Source organism: Plectropomus leopardus, chromosome 1, assembly GCF_026936395.1.
Source record: "Plectropomus leopardus strain MGB_pleo_1.0 chromosome 1, ASM2693639v1, whole genome shotgun sequence".
Classification (NCBI taxonomy): Eukaryota; Metazoa; Chordata; class Actinopteri; order Perciformes; family Serranidae; genus Plectropomus; species Plectropomus leopardus.
In genome coordinates this window covers 27,742,134-27,759,428 of record NC_142176.1, presented here as the reverse complement: position 1 = coordinate 27,759,428, position 17,295 = coordinate 27,742,134, and the positions used below count along the sequence as shown (strand labels likewise).

The following is a 17,295-nucleotide window of genomic DNA, read 5'->3' as shown; positions in this document are numbered from 1 at the left end:
AAAGTAAGAAGCATTCAAAATCCAGCACCAATTATGAAGAGCTAATACAAGTGGACCCCAATCTGTGTAACTATCATAACTTTACATAATTTGGTCCAGCCCTGTGCTTTTATTCATTAACTAAAGCCTAAAGTTAGAAACCAGGCAGCCAAGACTGAAATCTAGTGCATGTTGTTATTGAGAGACACATTCTGGAGATGTTCAATTGTTGCTAAAAACCTGAGCAAACAAGTAGATAGGAACACGTTAACAAGCTGCTAACATGAACGCCCTGGTAATGAGCTAAGTGTTGTGCATTTTTTAATCAGTGTTTTCTCAGTCCTAATGCACATTCTGGTCCGTTTTGTTCTGTCCTGTTCTACTCTGTCGGTGATTAGGCCTAAAATAAAGGTCCATTTTCCTGGCAGGCGATTAAAATGCATGAGCCCGTCTCTCTGTTCTGCTCTGCTCAGCTCTGTGTGTTTGTCTAAGTGGGTTTGTTAAAAGGCGGCATTAAGCCCTTCTCTTCTGATTACAGCAGAAATTAGCATCACTGTGGGGAGAGGAAAACACAAACCCTGCAGAAAAAAACAACAGAGGGAGGGGCGTTGGGAGGGAAGAGTGAGATACAGTGAACGCAAAAGAATAGAGATGATGAAAAACAGCAGAAGAGGAGGAAATGAGCGATAAGGAAAAGAGTCAGTTGAAAATTGTGTGTGTATGTGTGTTTTTGTGTCTGTATGCTTGTGTATATTGCCATGTGGGTTGTGTGTGTGTGTCTGTGTGCTCATACTGGTGCATTTATGAACATGTGTTGAGTGTTAATGCATTCCTAAAAATCCAACTATGTGTGTGTGTGTTTTCTTTTATTCAAATTTCCCCTTCAGATACAAGTTGCTCAGACGTAAAACCCACCAGCCCCTGGCCATCACCACGGTCCCCACGGTAACAGCCCTGTCCCCTCCCCCCTCTGAAGATCTCCATCGCTGGCTCCATGTTTACTCCGGCACCAAATTGTTCTACCAAGATAAAGGCCTAAGCAGGTGAGATTACTGAAATGAGCTCTAGAGCAAACGCCGGCGTCGCAGCAAACCGTGTGTGCAGAGCCGATCGGTGAGCTGCCGCTGATGCCGATCTTTTAATACCGCTCAAAGATACATTAAGCAAATATCCCAAAGAATTAAATTGTTTTTCACACAGCGTCCCCTAATCTCAGTTTGGCACTTGGTGGAAGCTAATTTTTTTTCCCTCTATGCTTGCTAAACGGCTCTGGGTGTGCTCTTTTCGGGTTTGTCTCTACTGTGCTTTATTCAAGCAGTAAACTGACAAACTTTTGATCATGTCAGCACTTTTTGCTTTGCAGGATTTTTTTATTCATGGACCAGAAAGCACTTTACAAGAATGTAATTTGTATTTGTTTAATATAAGTCATTATCAGGAATAACAGGAACTGTAGAGTGAGGATAAAGGTAGACATGACTGAAATTATGATCCCACTTATAGAGCATCACTATATTATCTGTAATTTCTCTTAATTCATTCAGTGGATGATTGATTCACAAGTCAGTACTTGCACCAGGGGCTTGTCTGTATTAGCATTTGTTATATTTTCTCACCCAAGCTCTTTTGAATGATTGATTGAAGAAAGTCTTTTTTCTCAGCCATTTATACAGAATCTATACATAGCTTTTAACTCACAAGGATAGTTAAACATATTGTTGTCTCCTCATCAAAATTATCATCAAAAAGTATTGTTTGTCAACAGATTCACCCGTTACCAGTACCAGTTAGAGGTACATAATGTCGTGGGCTACTCTTCAGGAGACATTGTTACGGCGATGACCATGGCGGGGGTCCCCCACCACCCTCCATCTCTGTCAGCGCACGCTATCAATCACACTGCTGTACAGGTCAACTGGACACAACCCTGTAAGATTACCCTGTCTCTTAAACACACACACTCAAACACACACAGTCACAAAGGACTTTCATGGCTGTATATTTGATTTATATTGTTCTGTGACTCAACAATTGCTAAAAAGTGGAAATAGAGACTTAAAATTATATTTTTCTACTGCCCCTAACTTTTCTCCCCCTGTCTCTGTGTCTTTCTCAGCTTTGCGAGACCTACAGGGGGAGGTTGAAGCTTACTTTCTGACAGTAGCATCTGCCGAGTCAAGTCAAATGGTGGCTTTCCCTCCTGAGATCACCTCTACGATGATAAGTGACCTTTGGCCGAGTACCACATATATGTTATCAATGCATGTGTCAAACGGAGCACACAATACAACAAAGACAACAGTAAATGTCACCACAGAGGATGGAGGTATGTGTGTATTTGTGTGATATTTGGCCAACAGTTGATCTTTAAAATTGGTTTAAATGTCTTTTTACTTCAGATATGTGTAAGGTGTATTTCTGATAGTGTCATCTATAATACCGAAATTCAATACATCTAAGAGAGGTGTCTGTGTTCATGTGCGTCTCTTTGCAACTCCTTGCTTCTCAAGAGATGTTAAACACATCATGTAGTGAGGCATGAAATCAATACAAAGTGTGTGTGTGTGCGGCAGATTTAAGGTGTTGTAAAATGCTTGTTGGCAGAGAAACACACACAAGTACCAACACACACAAGTAGTGTTTTACCTGTCAAACAAGACAGCTAAAATAGCTGGTCCCATGTCCTATGTTACTGTACTTCATAATACAGTAATGATACATCCATAATATTTTAAAAAAAAATGAATTATTGTATAATTTTACAAAGAAAAAATATAAACTATAATAAGTTACATTTTATCTGTCTCTTATGTTTAAATGGAAAACTTTCACCAAAATATGCAGTAACAATATTACACATGACATACCTCTTTAATAGAGGTCTCCCTCGCAATATTTGTAAAATGTAGAACTGTCCTGATTAGCATTTATGCCGCATTGAAGCTTCATTTAGAGTATTAATGATGAATTGAAGCTTCTAGGTTTTTTGAAATCATTAAATCATATTTCATTTGCATCTAAAATAACATGACAATTAGCCAGATTGTTTGCATGCAGGTTGCAGTAAATTTAGCAGTACTCCCTAAAAAGAAATTTAAAAATTAAAAAAAACAAAAACAACTGTGCAAGATGACTTTGTGGTATGCAAATTTTCTTTGGCATATCTGGCACTTGACTGTTTAGAGGTCATCTTTGTAAATTTGGAAAGTATTCCAGATGCTTGACTTTTTTTTTTAACTTCTTGCGAGTTCATCTGTAAGCCTATCACAGGTCAGACTGTCAGAGTCACAAAACTAGGCCTATCACTAACATTAAATGTCCTTGTCTGAAACTAACTAATAATTCATGTTGATGTATATTTAATTTTCTTGGATTACTGTTTTGGAATACTGGATTTTTGGGTTTTTGGAATTTGGAACATTCAAATACTGATTTTTGACACTGATTACCATGACAACAATTGAAGCTTCGAAGCAGCTCTAGTAAAATGAACACCTGAGACTCTTTGTCAAGATGTAGATTCTTGAGCTTTGAGAGAGTGCATTAAAGGGAATATGGGCAAAGTATATCAGATCTCTGATCTACTGGTATTTCCCTTTGCAAGCAGGGTACATTTTCACTATCTTTGGCTATGAATTGCGCAGGCTATCCAACTGTCATCACAACTTTTTTCTCCATTTCCCGCTAACTCTCAGCCTAGTCTCTCAGCATTTTAATGGTTAGCTTTCAAATCACTCTGTGTAATCATATGTCAAAAGCTGTTCACTCTGTCTGCTGTTTTTTTCCATCTTCATTTTCATACCAGTCCCTCTTTCCGATCATCTCTCTGTCGCTTTTTTTCTCCTTCACAATTCTCTTTCTTTTCAATATAATCATATGTCAGAGGCCTCTCTCTTTCCCTCTAATCTGAGCAGTATAATAAAAAGTGCATTAAAAACATTAGAAAATCATTAGGTGCTAAAGGCAAAGCACGGCTCGTTTAACTGAGAGGGCTCTGGAGGTAATTTCATTATTTTACAGCCATAAGAGTGCGCACACACACACACACACACACACACACATAGACTGAGGCCAAATATATTTTAACTAATTCAGCTCAACCCTACCAACCATCCTAACATGGCCTGCAATCTATAGGGCAATGCTAACATCAGGACTAATTGGCAAGAAAAATCTGTGTGTGTGTGTGTCTGTGTGTGTATGAGTGAAAGGGACTCAGTGTGCAGTATTGCGTTGATAATGCCATCCTGCAGTAAATGAAATGTAGAGCAGTAGGTTGGGTTTAGGTAAGTGCATTGGCAGCAAATGAATTGGGTTAACTTCTCTTAGCTGAGTGCATTTTCACTTAGAATAATAGATGGAGTTGGTATGATTACCTCTCTCACACACCATCGCTTCCGTTCTTTTCGTCTGTTTGGTTTGCTGTCTCACTTTTTTACTCACAACATTATTTTCTTACATACTTAAATTAACAATATTCTGTCTTTTTTCCCCACTCTTTGGCTTTTAATTTTTACTCACTGTCTCTCTATTTCTTCTCTCTTGGCCTCTATTTGTCACATTTCCCCTTGTCCTTCACTGTCTCTTTGCCTCTGTATGGCTTATTATAACTTATTTCCTATAGGTTACTAAATTAAAGGAGTTTATGTGCATTATCACTGTCCTTTGTGGATATGCTTTAAGAGAATTTCTTTGAGGAGTGAACTAAGAGAATTAAAGAAAGTCAGGGAATCTGAACAAGACAACAGTGAAAAAGAGAGAGAATATAATAACACAATGCAGAAATGTAGATAATCATTCACGATTACCTTTTAGACAGAAAACATGATGGACATTATTGTTTGTGAAATTTTAACCCAGTTCATTTGCTGCCAATGCAACTAACTAAACCCAGCCCAGTGCCCTACATTTCATTTACTGCTAGATAGCATTGTAAACACAACTCTGCACACATGCAGGCACACAGGTGTCTTAGTCTCCCTCCCTCTCTAACACACAGACTCAGACTCGCCCATTCTTAGGTGCACACCACCACACGTTGTGGGTTGCTCTTTCTGTTACACACACAAACATACATCCTGCGTATCCGTTTACATCTCTTTCCCTCTCTCTCACACACTCACATACGGTATATTGCCCTCTTGAGTAAGGGATTGTTAAAAGCATATCCACAAATTGAGAATGTTACATATCTATTATAAAATGTCATTAGCGCACACAGGGGACCTCAGATACAACGCATAGTCTTCACATATACATTTTTTTCTGGTGATCACAGACACAGCACAATTTAAGGGCATCTATAAGGTTTAATGTTTTTTTTTTGTTAAAGTAAATGTTTACAAGCAGTTATCAAATGAACTTGGGTGAAAATGTTCCTCAGAAAATCATAACTATATTCAGTCTTTAACGGCACTGTCCCTACTTTTTCCTCAGCAGTTGAGATAGCCGGTATGGAAAAGCTTACATGTGATGTTGAGACCATAAGTCTCATACCACAACCCGGACATGCATGTTTAAAGATGACCATGCCTCATATATTCTGATTTTCAAGATGTAACACCTTTTATTGTTTTAAATTATTTTGGATCTCTGTACTCTCATGTGCTGTCCTTAGAGCCAGACGGGATGTCTGCCCCAGAGGTGGTTCCAGTTAACAGCAGCACAGTACGCGTCCTCTGGTTCCCTCCTCTACGACCCAATGGAGCAGTTACTGGTTACTATATCTACCTGAATGAACATCTCCATGGTAGTGTAGACAACAGCTCAGGGTCCTACCTGCTGGGGAACTTGCTACCTTTTACGGTCTACAATGTTCAGGTACACACACAAACAAAAGCAGATATGCACACCCAGACACACACAAGTGCATTCTGTTATTGTCTGCTGTGTTTGTGTATTTCAGGTGGGGGTGTGTACTGTGTATGCATGTGTGCGGAGTAATGTTACTCAGACAACCACGGTGGAGGACTTTCCTGCCAACCTGGCTCCGCCGCACACACACGTGATCAGTCCCAGGTAATACAGAGATGTCCTGCTCATTTTTTTCTGATATTAATAAACTTTCTGCACGATCACTCCGCTATTGTGTTTCGACTGTTTCAACACGGCGGCTGTTCAAACACGTTTATCGTTTTATAGCTAAGCTGTATGCAAAATGTGTTTCTAAAACTGTCTGGTTTGACAGTTTGACTGCAGTTCACGAGCAGTGATTTACATGATTGACAGCTGCGTTAGAAACTCCTCGGCTATGACTGGTTGTTTTCATTCACGTGCAATGGATTCTTGTACATGCCATCAGTGGAGGCAGAGGAATATGATTTCTTTTTCAAAGATTATCTGTCTCATGAACTACTGTATGGATATAGTGACGGTGTCGGCAAATATCACAAAAAGTTACCAGCTACAACTTAAAGTATTTTGGCCATAATTTGTAATCATATTACCTTAAAGTTGCTTTATAACAGCTTCTAAATTTAACAAAATCTGATGGCAAACTGGCATTTTATTTACAGTCAGGTGAAATTAATGACATTTAGAATGCTCTACCTCTCCCATTTGACCTAAATCTCAATGTTGCAAATCTTACAGTTGCAGGGGAAGTGGTGATTTGTGGCTTACTTCCTGTCACTGACACTGTGGAAGTTGTAACTCTGTGTGTTACTACACAGGTCTATCCCCTGCCAAAGATGTCAGAGATAAAAAAGAGGAAAATCAATAGTGAGAAGTGTATAACCATAACCACACGCCCTGACACTGTAACTCAACTTTGTCAGTCATTAACCATGCATGAATACATGTGTGTGTGCATTTCGGCATGACAAAGTGTTTTTTGTGCGTACCGGTAGTGTGAAAGGATGGTGAAGGAGAACGTACACCCATCTCTCTCTCTTTGTCTCTCTCTATCTTTCTCTCTCTATCAGAGTGGTGAGGTTGGACTGGTCCCGTCCAGGCAGACCCAGTGGGATCATGCTTGGCTATGATGTCTTAAGACGGACTCTGAGGTCATGTGCCATTGGGTCAAAAGGGGTCATGTCCTCTGTGGGGGACGAGTCAGGAGGTGCAGGTAGTGTAAGGTTCAGATGTACCTACCTGCAGTGTCCTGCCAGTCATGGTGTGTGCGGGATGTCCTGCTTCCATCCCCATATTCAGGTGATTATTTTGTGGTCATTTGATATTTATTTTGTTTGTTCTGTATTCTGTATGAGGTGGGGCTATGGAATAATCATCCAGTTTATTTATCACTCATCACATACATTTACATGGACAATAATGCTGGGCTGAAGAAAGGAATCACATATTATACAGGTTAAAACAACACAAAACTGGTTGTTGTAGAGGGGGACTGCATTTTACATTTTGTGTCAAAATTTTACCTGAATAACACACTCTTCTATATGCAGCTTGTAATGAGGTTGTGTTAGTGCCATATGAAATAAAAAAACATACTGTTTTGAAAAGCAAAAACATAACACAAGTGTTGATTATGGGTATTTTAAGTGATGCATATTGGGGGTTAATATTTCTCCTCTCTTCTGCTCTGCTCTGCTCCACTGTTTGGTCTTTTTATCTTTCTTCTGCTATAATCCTCTCTCCTCTGCCCTTTCACTTTAATGTAAGAGCCTCTTTCAACTCTAACTTGTCATGAGTAATCATTAAAACCTTCACTGTACAACAAGAATGTGTAAACAAGACAGAAGTCCAGGGTCTTTGCTTTGGCTGCTGATCTGAAGAGGAGAATACATTGTTGCTGTGTACTCCCTCAGGATATTAGTCACCAAACCTCAGACACACACACCCACACAAAAGCACAAAAAGAAACACAGAGACCACCCCAGAACATACACTCTCACATTTCCTTGCGTGCTATTTAAGTAGGATGCACGGTCATCCTCGCAAGTGATTAATTTTTCTAAACAGATTAACTTGTCATCTGCATTCACCTCCATCCTTGTGTCATTGAATTCCAGCCAAATTGGCACAGTGAAACCGCTCGCCATACATTTACCCACACAGCACCCAATGATACAAACAATAACAACACTGAAGCTCACATGTACAAATACACTCCTACTCAAGTATTGCATTCGACATGTTTGGATGGAGCACACGCAACACACACAAGAAAATCCCTTATATCACAAACATGTTCTCACATGTTTGTGATATAAGGGTATCCATTGTGTATTGGTACTGTGGGTGTGGTAAACAAGAAGACAGCCCTTAAAGTTCGGGTGAAGCAAAAATAAATATGTGTAATGAGTTTGTCACACCACAGAAAAACGTGTTATTAAGCACCCAGCCAAATATATACAATTTAAAAAGTCACCAACTAAAATCTGCTCTGCTCTGAGATGCTTGGGGCATATCCGCCAAATGCGCTAAAGCCAGCCTCTTTTAATTGTAGCACTACAATTCTCCATTGAGCTGCTTCATTGGCCTTATAGAGCCATGCATGTTTGAGCCACCAAAACTGTAATTAAATTCAGAGCCAGAGGACGCTGACCAGCCCCCAAATCAAGCTTGTTCTTCTCAGTCTGCAACAGAATTCTATTTTTTTTAATATACTTTTTAATTTTTTTTAAATTGCCATTGCCAAATTGTTAAACGCCACAATTCAGTACTAAATAATTCCCAGACTTTTTATGTTTTCAACAAGTGTTTTCTAGAATGTTTAATGTATTTAGTTGTAAATCTCAGATTTCACTTTACCCCGACTTCAATCAATATTTTTTAGGGACTGTGGCCCAACACGGGAACATTTCCTGTAATGAACAAATGATTTCCTCTTTTGAAGGTTGTCCCATATTTTTAATGCACATATAATTGTGCAGATTTAATTTTCATGCTTCCTCTCGTGTGTGTAATTGTATGTTGTCCAGGTTTGCTGCAGTGGACTGTTGTACACTAAGAAACCAAATCATCATTGCTGTGAAAGCAGCTACCTGAGTTTGAGTAATTCCTCCAACCCAGTCTGCTGCAATGGCAAACTGCTCCCAGCTCTTCCTGACCACCAGTGCTGTGGAGGATACTATGTTCATGTAAAAACCAGTGAGTGTCAGACCACTTCATTTGTGTGCACCGACATGGGATCTGCTCTTTTCTACTTGACTTGAGTGTAATCTTTTCCATGTCGTTCAAGTGTTTCCTTCATCTGTCCTTGTCTTTGTAGATGAAAACTGCTGCCCTGACCACACACAGGGCCGGGTCTCAGTGGGGCTGGGTGACAGCTGCTGTGGGGGGGTTCCTTACTCCATGAAAGGCAGCCAGCTCTGCTGTAGTGGGAGCCTCCATGATGGTTTTGGGGTTCAATGCTGTGGAGGCCGTGTTGTCGATGATACACTGGTGTGCTGCGGTGATGCTGAGAGAGGGGACGTGCATACATATACTGCAGGTGAGTGAAAGAAACACACAGATACAGACATAAACTGTTGTCAGAATATTTTCATATTTTGAAATGTTTTTTACCCAACAATAAAATCACATTGAGTGAAGTTTTATGAGCTGCTGAGCCATGTGAATATGAAGCTGTTTTAGTTTTGAGTGAATCCTTTATTCTAAAATCAACAAAAAGGCCATTAGTTCTGAAAACTAGTTACCTTGGCCAAAAAAGGATTTTGTCAGAGTTTAGGAAGAGTTAGAAAATGATAGGACAAGAGAGTGAAGCGTAGAGGGTTGAGGTAGACACATGCTGTAGGAACGTGGGGTCGTTTCCCTTTCTTCCTCTCCCGCAGTGTCCCAAAGCACCCGGATACCATGGCACAGATGGGACTGTGCGTGTGTGTGTGTATATGTGGGTATGGGTGTATGTGTGTGTCATTAGACATCTTTGTCATGGCAGATGATGATGAAACACACTCGGGATGGCACCGTTGAGGGCACTGCCAAGCACACAGCAGGACAAATACACACTCATTCTCTCTCCTTCACAAAAACACACACGCAAACACACTCTCACACATACAGACATATTACATGCTCACAAACACACACACAGAGTCAACAGGGTGCCCTCGGCAGGGTTCGCTTAGTGTTGAGTGCCAGAGACAGACACGTGGGCTCTATTCATCACACATAAACAATGGCCCATATGGGCAGGCCTATAGTACTCCATTAGCGTATCTACAAACACACGACCCACACTGAAACACACAAAATCTCTACAGACACAGAAATGCATCCATGCCGACAAAAAAGTTCCTAGAAAGCAGCAACAATACTATTTTTTTTAAATTTAATGTCTGTTCTCATTTGTTACCCTCATTTATTATAAAAAACTATTTTCTGGCTTTGTTTTTTTTCCAACACATTCTCTTTCAATGAAATTGTCAATAAAACTCTCTTAAAGAGTTTTCACTCTCAAACACTGATCTCATGTATAAAGCAATGCTTGTTAATTTGTTTTAACATATTGTTTTAAAATATTGTACTCCTACACAATGTTCTGTTTTCTCTTCTCTTCCTTCACTCAAACCTCTTTTCTCTTCCAACTGTGCAAGCTCTATGGTCATCCTTCATTTGTGGTGGCCTCCCAAGGAGTGCATATGCTCCCCACCTCCTCTTCCTCTCTATCTCCTTTTGTAATTTATTTCACATCTCCTCTGCTCCTTTGTCATCTTCTTATTTACTTTTCCTGAACTTGTTTCCCCACCCTCTCTGCTTTTCCTCGGGCCTCCCCTCTCTCCTTCCACCACCTTCTCTTCGTCTTTTTCTCCCATCCCTTCTCTTCCCCCCTCCTTTCCTTTATGTGCCCCCTTCCCATCCACTCATCAGTCATTAGCGTTAGCTTCCCCATTGAGAACATATGGTATGATGGATCGTAGGGCTAGCGGCGCTAGCAAGGCTAAGGGCCATTTGCCGGGTGCACTGCGCTGTCGGGGAGCCCTGGGGCCGGCTATGCAACCTCGACCCCACACGTCTGTTTCAAGATACTCACACTAACATACACAACATGCACACAGCAACACCTATTATAGGATATGCTACTTAACCTTGGCACCGCTCACTCTCTTTGATGCCTCTCACCATGTCCAGGGTTTTGTATTTTTAATGATATAGTGAGAGACAGATTTGTGAAAAAAAAGACAAATAAAAAGGAAAGAATGAAGGGAGAAAGGAGGGATGGATGGAAAAAAACAAAGAAAGAAGGAAAGATATCTTTAAAGAAAAAGTAAAACATGCATCAAATAAAGGAAACTGAAAATACTGAGGGGGAAAGTGAGTGAGAAAAAAAAACAGAGAGAACAGAAGAGTGGTGAAGAGCTAGATGGAGCAGATTAAAGGAGGAGTGAAGGGTATCCCATTGTGCCCAGCTGATAGACTAGGTTAGGCTGATGTGATTATGGGGTCCCTGAAGTGCGATCTATCACACATTACCGTCCACACTGTCAACAACCATACACACACACTGCAGGGGAACAGCAATGCCAGGAGACAGCCGTCTGGCAACAGATACACGTACCGGCTTGCGTGCACATGTGCATGCATGGATATACACACAAGAATCTACACACAAACACAACAACAGCCACACACAACCACACATGATGGAACTGAATGCGTGTGCATTCACACACAGCTGTATCAATGTGTACGCTCTGACAAAATTTGCATTTGTACTCTCTCTCACACACACATACACACACAAGCTCAAGGCTGGGCTATTTGAAACAGAACCAGAAGCATCACCTCACCCAACCTAAACACAAGAAACACAAGAAACAAACACAAAGTTGAGCCAGTAGACAGTGCTCTTCTAAAACATTTCTATGGGTTTAACTTAGTTGACATCAAGCTTGTCTGCTTTCTCCAATTTATAGAAAGTGCTGTCTTGATTATAATACTGAGCATAGACTGTATATAAAGATGTACAATTTGTCTCAACTTACTCTCACTGTAAAAATGTGAAGCCACAATATCCCGGATACAGCCACTTACATCTTGTGCTGGTGATGTCATTTGGAGTCGGAGTCAGTGCAGTAGCAATAGAGAATCCCAATAATAAGTCCCCAAAATACGGAAATCCAGTAGTATTCCAGCATCTCCAGTTTCTTTGTCACAAAGTCAGTGGTTTTTTTGAATTGTTTTTTTTGTTAGAAGTCTGAAATAAGGTCTGTGGTTAACACAAGCTTAAGAGACTTTTACATTTTGTTCTACGACATAAAATACGTCAGTAAATACCCCATTCACACTTATAAGCGTTTGCGTGTCTTAAAAAAGACGGTTGCTTACAAGCGGCTAAATTAGACTACATACATACTACATAGGTTTTTTGATGAGGGAACCAGGGAGACCTTAGCTTTGGCCTACAGAAAAACGTCATCACTGCAGCACGTTATAGGCCAAGTAACATGAAAAACAAGGCAGTAAAGTTGTTGCTGTACTGGGAAAAAACATTTGACTTGATAAATGAGGCCCTTAACAAAGTCTGTACAAGGTCTGTACTTCAAAATAAAGTGTGTTTATTTTGAAGTACAGACCGCAGGCGACATTCACAAGTCACCATTCAGAATGGACCTGCGACCCACTTTTGGGCCACAATCCACCAGTTGGGAATCACTGGTCTGAGGTACTGAGTCTTTCATATCTGATTAAACCAATTTAAGTTTTAGTCAATACAACTATCTGCACCAGACATGTAATGGCTTGCACCTCACTTGCACCTTTTGGCGAACAAGTTCTCTTTTTACGCTTTTAATCTATTTTCCTTGTGTTTATGTGCATAACTTTGTTAATTGTGTAATTTTGTCAAGTAACACTAATACGCCATCTTAAATGGGAGGCCTAGCTTCTATTCTGGCCAGTTTTACTCTTTGGGGTATTATTGAGATAGTCTCTATAATCCTTTCCTCAGCATTCTCTTGTTGTTATACAATAACACAAAGTCTCCATGCTAAATCCCTCCCTTCCAAATCTGCCAGTTTGTTTAAACAGCTTTCATTTCACTTTCAAGTAGATTAAATACTGTTTGTTTTTGGACAGGAAGGCCTCAGTTTTCTTGCAGTATTTCCTCCTGTGTTGCAGGTTTGAGAGCAACTTTTAAGCTCTTCATTTGCTCCTCTTTTCTTCTCTCTCTGAGTTTGTATGTAAGATGTTTAGCTAAGACTTAGGTGAGATTAGATGATGTTTAAAGGATCGTGTGTGGTGTCTTTGGCCTCCCGTTGCTCCCTGACTCTCCCAAAGTCCCCTGCCTTACTGTGCGCGCTCCACTAATCATTTCCCCTTCACACTTTCTTTTTTTATATAGTATAAAGTTCTTTAACTCTTCCTTCTGCCCTTCAACCTTGCCTTCCCCATTTCTCACTGTGGGTGCTATCATAAATGCCCTCCCCACCTCACTTTTTCTAAAAGTAAGTGAATCTTAAAGATGTATGCCTTTCTTTAACTCCTTCCCCTACTCCCTCCCTCTGTCCCAGCCCAGCAGGCCCCATCCAAACGTTCAAGGACAAATCTGAATATCCCTTTTCACCGTTTAAGTGTTAAAAGCCTGGCGGTGCCGGGGTGTTATCTTAACGCGCCTTGCCGTGCCATCATCAGAGCGCGTGATGAAAATGGCTGTGATGATGCTAAAAGAAAAAAAGAGGAGGGGGAGAAAAAGTAATAATCAAATATGTTTTTCAAGGGCACAGTGACCATTTGCTGGAGGGAAATTATCCCAGTAGTTAAGCTAGCTCACTCAGAGCCTGGCGGAGTTGTGAGAGTGGATGCGTTTTTGTGTGTAAGAGTGTGCAAGTGTGCATGGTTTATTACTTCAACTTGGTGCATGCATGCTTCTCTTTTTGTATGTGTCTCACTGTCTGATTCTCTATATGTAGCTGAATGTGTTTGAATTTTTGTGTGTTTCTTTATGCAGAGAGGCATACATCCCTCATTGTTTCTGCCAAAAAACCTCTCATCTGTCTCTGAGAGTGCATGTCTCTCTTTGCGTGCGTGTGTGTGTGTGTGTGTGTGTGTGTGTGTGTGTGTGTGTGTGTGTGTGTGTGTGTTTATCATTGCCAAAAGCCCCTCATCAATGATGGGTAGCAAATGGCCAACAGTAGTGCATTCCAAACAGCAGCGTCTGGCTGCTTTAGAAGATCGAGTACTCTCTGAACACAGGAAGACATTTCTCTCTCTGTTAATGTATTTATGATGATGGCTTTTCTATTAGGTTTACTTTAATGACTGGCAAGAATCAAACCAGAGGCTGTCAGGAGCACAGACATGAGGGCAGTCTGCTCTCTGTGTGTGTGTGTGTGTGTGTGTGTGTGTGTGTGTGTGTGTGTGTGTGTGTGTGTGTGTGTGTGTGTGTGTGTGTGTGTGTGTGTGTGTGTGTGTGTGTGTGTGTGCGTGCGTGCGTGCGTGCGTGTGTGTGTGAGCACATTTTGCTTGCCTTTGTTTTACTGACGATGCTGCTACTTCTACATATTGTGAATTTAGTAAAAGTCAACATTATAAGTGAGGCTGTAAGTTTTAACATGTTAATTATGATGCGTCTATGGTCTGTTTTTTTTTTTTTTTTAAATCCTGTTAATCGCTGACATTCCTATCTATAAGACGCTGCAACAGGCTGAGTTTCACTCATGTTCACTTTTTGCTGCTCCCATGCAGGTTTTTGCTCTTTTTTTCCTAATCAAGACAATCTCTTTAGAACTGCTTTTTCTTGTCAATATGGACTTCAAAACTGTTTTGTAAGAAATGCAATTAATTGCATAGAGCTATTTCAATTCTGCAAGATTAAAAAAAAAAAACAGTTGTTTGACAGCCCTCATTAAAAGACTTAACTTTCAGGTATGGGCAGCAAATATTTCACATACACAAGAATACATGCAGACCTAGACCTTAGGCATTTTTAATTGTGAAAAAAAATTGATTACTAGAGGATGTAGTTGTAAATAATAGCGGGATAAAATAACGCATTTGTCATTCAAGTCTTATCCCTAAACCACAATTACTTTTTTTAAAATTCAGTTAACAGATGCATGTCAGGTGCCCATTGTTGTATTCTAAATTGTGCAAGATACACAAATCAGTCCATTTGACTGGTGAAGCTGCATACTCAGTGCTTACTATTGATTTCAGAAGATTACAGTATAGTTGTATGAACAATGACAAAAAATGCAAATGCTTTTAAAATGCAAACAAGAGGAGTTTACCAAACTTAATTTGTAGAGTGTTTGGTGAAGGGGAAATTTGGGTCTTTTTGCATTGAAACAAAGCTGTAACCAAACTATTGAAATCAGTGTGTCCCAGTGCTTTGTGGAAATTCCCTTTTAAGTTCTGTCAGTTTGTTGACTTAGTGATCTAGCGCTTCTTCAAATCATGCACTACCTCACATTGCCTTTAGTCTTATGCTAAAAGTTACACTTGATCTAAAAAGTTGTTTATTCTGACACCGTTCATCTCACCACCTTGTGGAAAAGCAGGAAGTACTACCAGCAGAGATGCACCCAAGGCTTAGAAGGATTTGTGTAGACATAAAGGTGGTAGATAACCTCTACTTGCTGGCTCGCAAATGTTTTGAGCATCCTAGTTTTACTCAGGGCCTCTGCCACACCTTGAGTTCACTAACTCCCAGATCACATTGTTGACAGTGATGGATAACCTGGAGGAGGCAGTCCATGGGCCATTGTGTTGCCAGGTACAATGTCTCTGGTAAGGTTGAGGGCAGAGTTGGTGTGGGCAGAATGTGCAAGGCTCGGCTGGTTTAGATCGTGTGAGATTGTCTGTGAGGTGATTTCATCTGCTCTAAAGTTTCCTTGTATGACTGCTGTAAAACATGTGTAGTGCTCATTTAATCATCTGCATATGGTATAAATCTCTGAGGCTCACTGATGGATGTTTGCTTAGTAAGCATAGTGGTGGTCGATATGGCCAAAATCTTCTGTCATGGTATGTATATGTCTTATATCATAGCAATGGTATATATCATGATAGAGTGATTTTTCTGTAAATTCAATTAAGGAACGGTATAAAATATCCATATTCTACTTTATCATATAATTTTGTTCTTTTATTCGGAACTTACACACACAAAAAAAACAAGTGCCTTACAGGAGACAACACTTGAGTACAAAGTTAAATTTGAAAAGACTCAAATCAGTAAACTTATTTCAAAATGGAAGCTCTATAGGGATAGATTGGGATTTTTGCAGTGGAGCTGTATGAGATACTTATGTATAGTTAATGTATTACATACAGTGGCTGGTCGTGTGCTCTCTCCCTGTTAGCAGAAACAGACAGGATTTGCACCTCACAGCTAAGCATTAACCTGCTGTATAGTGGGGTGGACAACAAAATGCATTTTAGACACTTAAAAAAAGGCCTACCTAAAAAAGTTAATATCAGTCAAAGTGGAGGCTGTGTTGAGAGTATTTTCACTGCTTTACCTGTCAGACAGCCCTTTCCTTTGGTGCTACATTTTCTGGACCATATAACTTCCATATTCCTACGCAGAAGCCCAACTAAGCCATGCATGTGATCAAACTGATGGTCAGATGTTTTGGTCAGACTCTCAGCGGTTTATATAGCGGTTTATGGCGCTAATCGCCAGCTACTGTATGGAATAGTAACTATACACAATTATGTCACACAGCCCCACTTCAAAAATCTTGAAATTTCACTTTAAGGTTTATGGGAACAATAATTTCAAGTGTTACAGGTTTCTGTTTACAACTTTATTCTCCTCCATTTCTCCCAAGCCATGTTACTTTGTGAGGCAGCTGAAATCGCAACTTCAGGCGACTATCAGGAAATCACACAATACATGTAAAAACCTGGTATTTTACCAGGAATTGTACCTTACTTTTTGTGTCACACAGTGTTGAGTGCTTGTTGCATTCGCCTCGGCTTGCATTGGGATGTCCCATTACTTTACGTATAAGCTAGCAAAACATAGTCTAATAAGTTGTATATTAGCCTAATTTTTGCCTTAACCCAAAGATTGAGCCAACAGGTGACTTCACATCTAACTGTAACTTCAAGCTTAAGACATAAAACTAGCCCATACTTTGCTACTCAGTCCAATTTCTCACTTTAATTAACCAAAAAAATTCAGGATTTTTGTCCTGCATTCTTTCAAAGGTGCATGCAGGTCATCATATTAAGTATGACCGTGCACTCAACAAAGCGTGCACTGCTACGTGCTGCACAACCATGCCAATCCAGATTAAATAGGGTAGTTTTATGTACATTTTTAGGGAGTCTTGAGATCACAAAGCCTCCAGCCCTGATTTGCCACTTAGCCTGTGCCAAATAGCTCCCCAGGTAGAAACAGTATTGCCAAATTCCACTGGTTAACACATTTCTGCTGTCATGTGGTTTATACTGCATATCGCC

General features: G+C 40.2%; 1 protein-coding gene across 3 annotated transcripts in view; it reads left to right on the top strand.

The window, feature by feature from the left end:
* The window catches only part of ush2a (Usher syndrome 2A (autosomal recessive, mild)), a 242,465-nt gene that overhangs the window by 142,264 nt on the left and 82,906 nt on the right, over positions 1 to 17,295 (top strand). For all 3 annotated transcript variants that reach the window (XR_015776845.1, XM_042488321.2, XM_088079180.1), the window contains exons 55-62: positions 867 to 1,022; positions 1,745 to 1,908; positions 2,096 to 2,305; positions 5,597 to 5,799; positions 5,885 to 5,997; positions 6,903 to 7,131; positions 8,862 to 9,030; positions 9,152 to 9,373. Coding sequence is in view for 2 of the 3 variants with exons in the window: in XM_042488321.2 (XP_042344255.2) it covers positions 867 to 1,022; positions 1,745 to 1,908; positions 2,096 to 2,305; positions 5,597 to 5,799; positions 5,885 to 5,997; positions 6,903 to 7,131; positions 8,862 to 9,030; positions 9,152 to 9,373 (1,466 nt within the window). In the remaining variant the exon portion in view is untranslated. The remainder of the gene's footprint in view (positions 1 to 866; positions 1,023 to 1,744; positions 1,909 to 2,095; positions 2,306 to 5,596; positions 5,800 to 5,884; positions 5,998 to 6,902; positions 7,132 to 8,861; positions 9,031 to 9,151; positions 9,374 to 17,295) is intronic.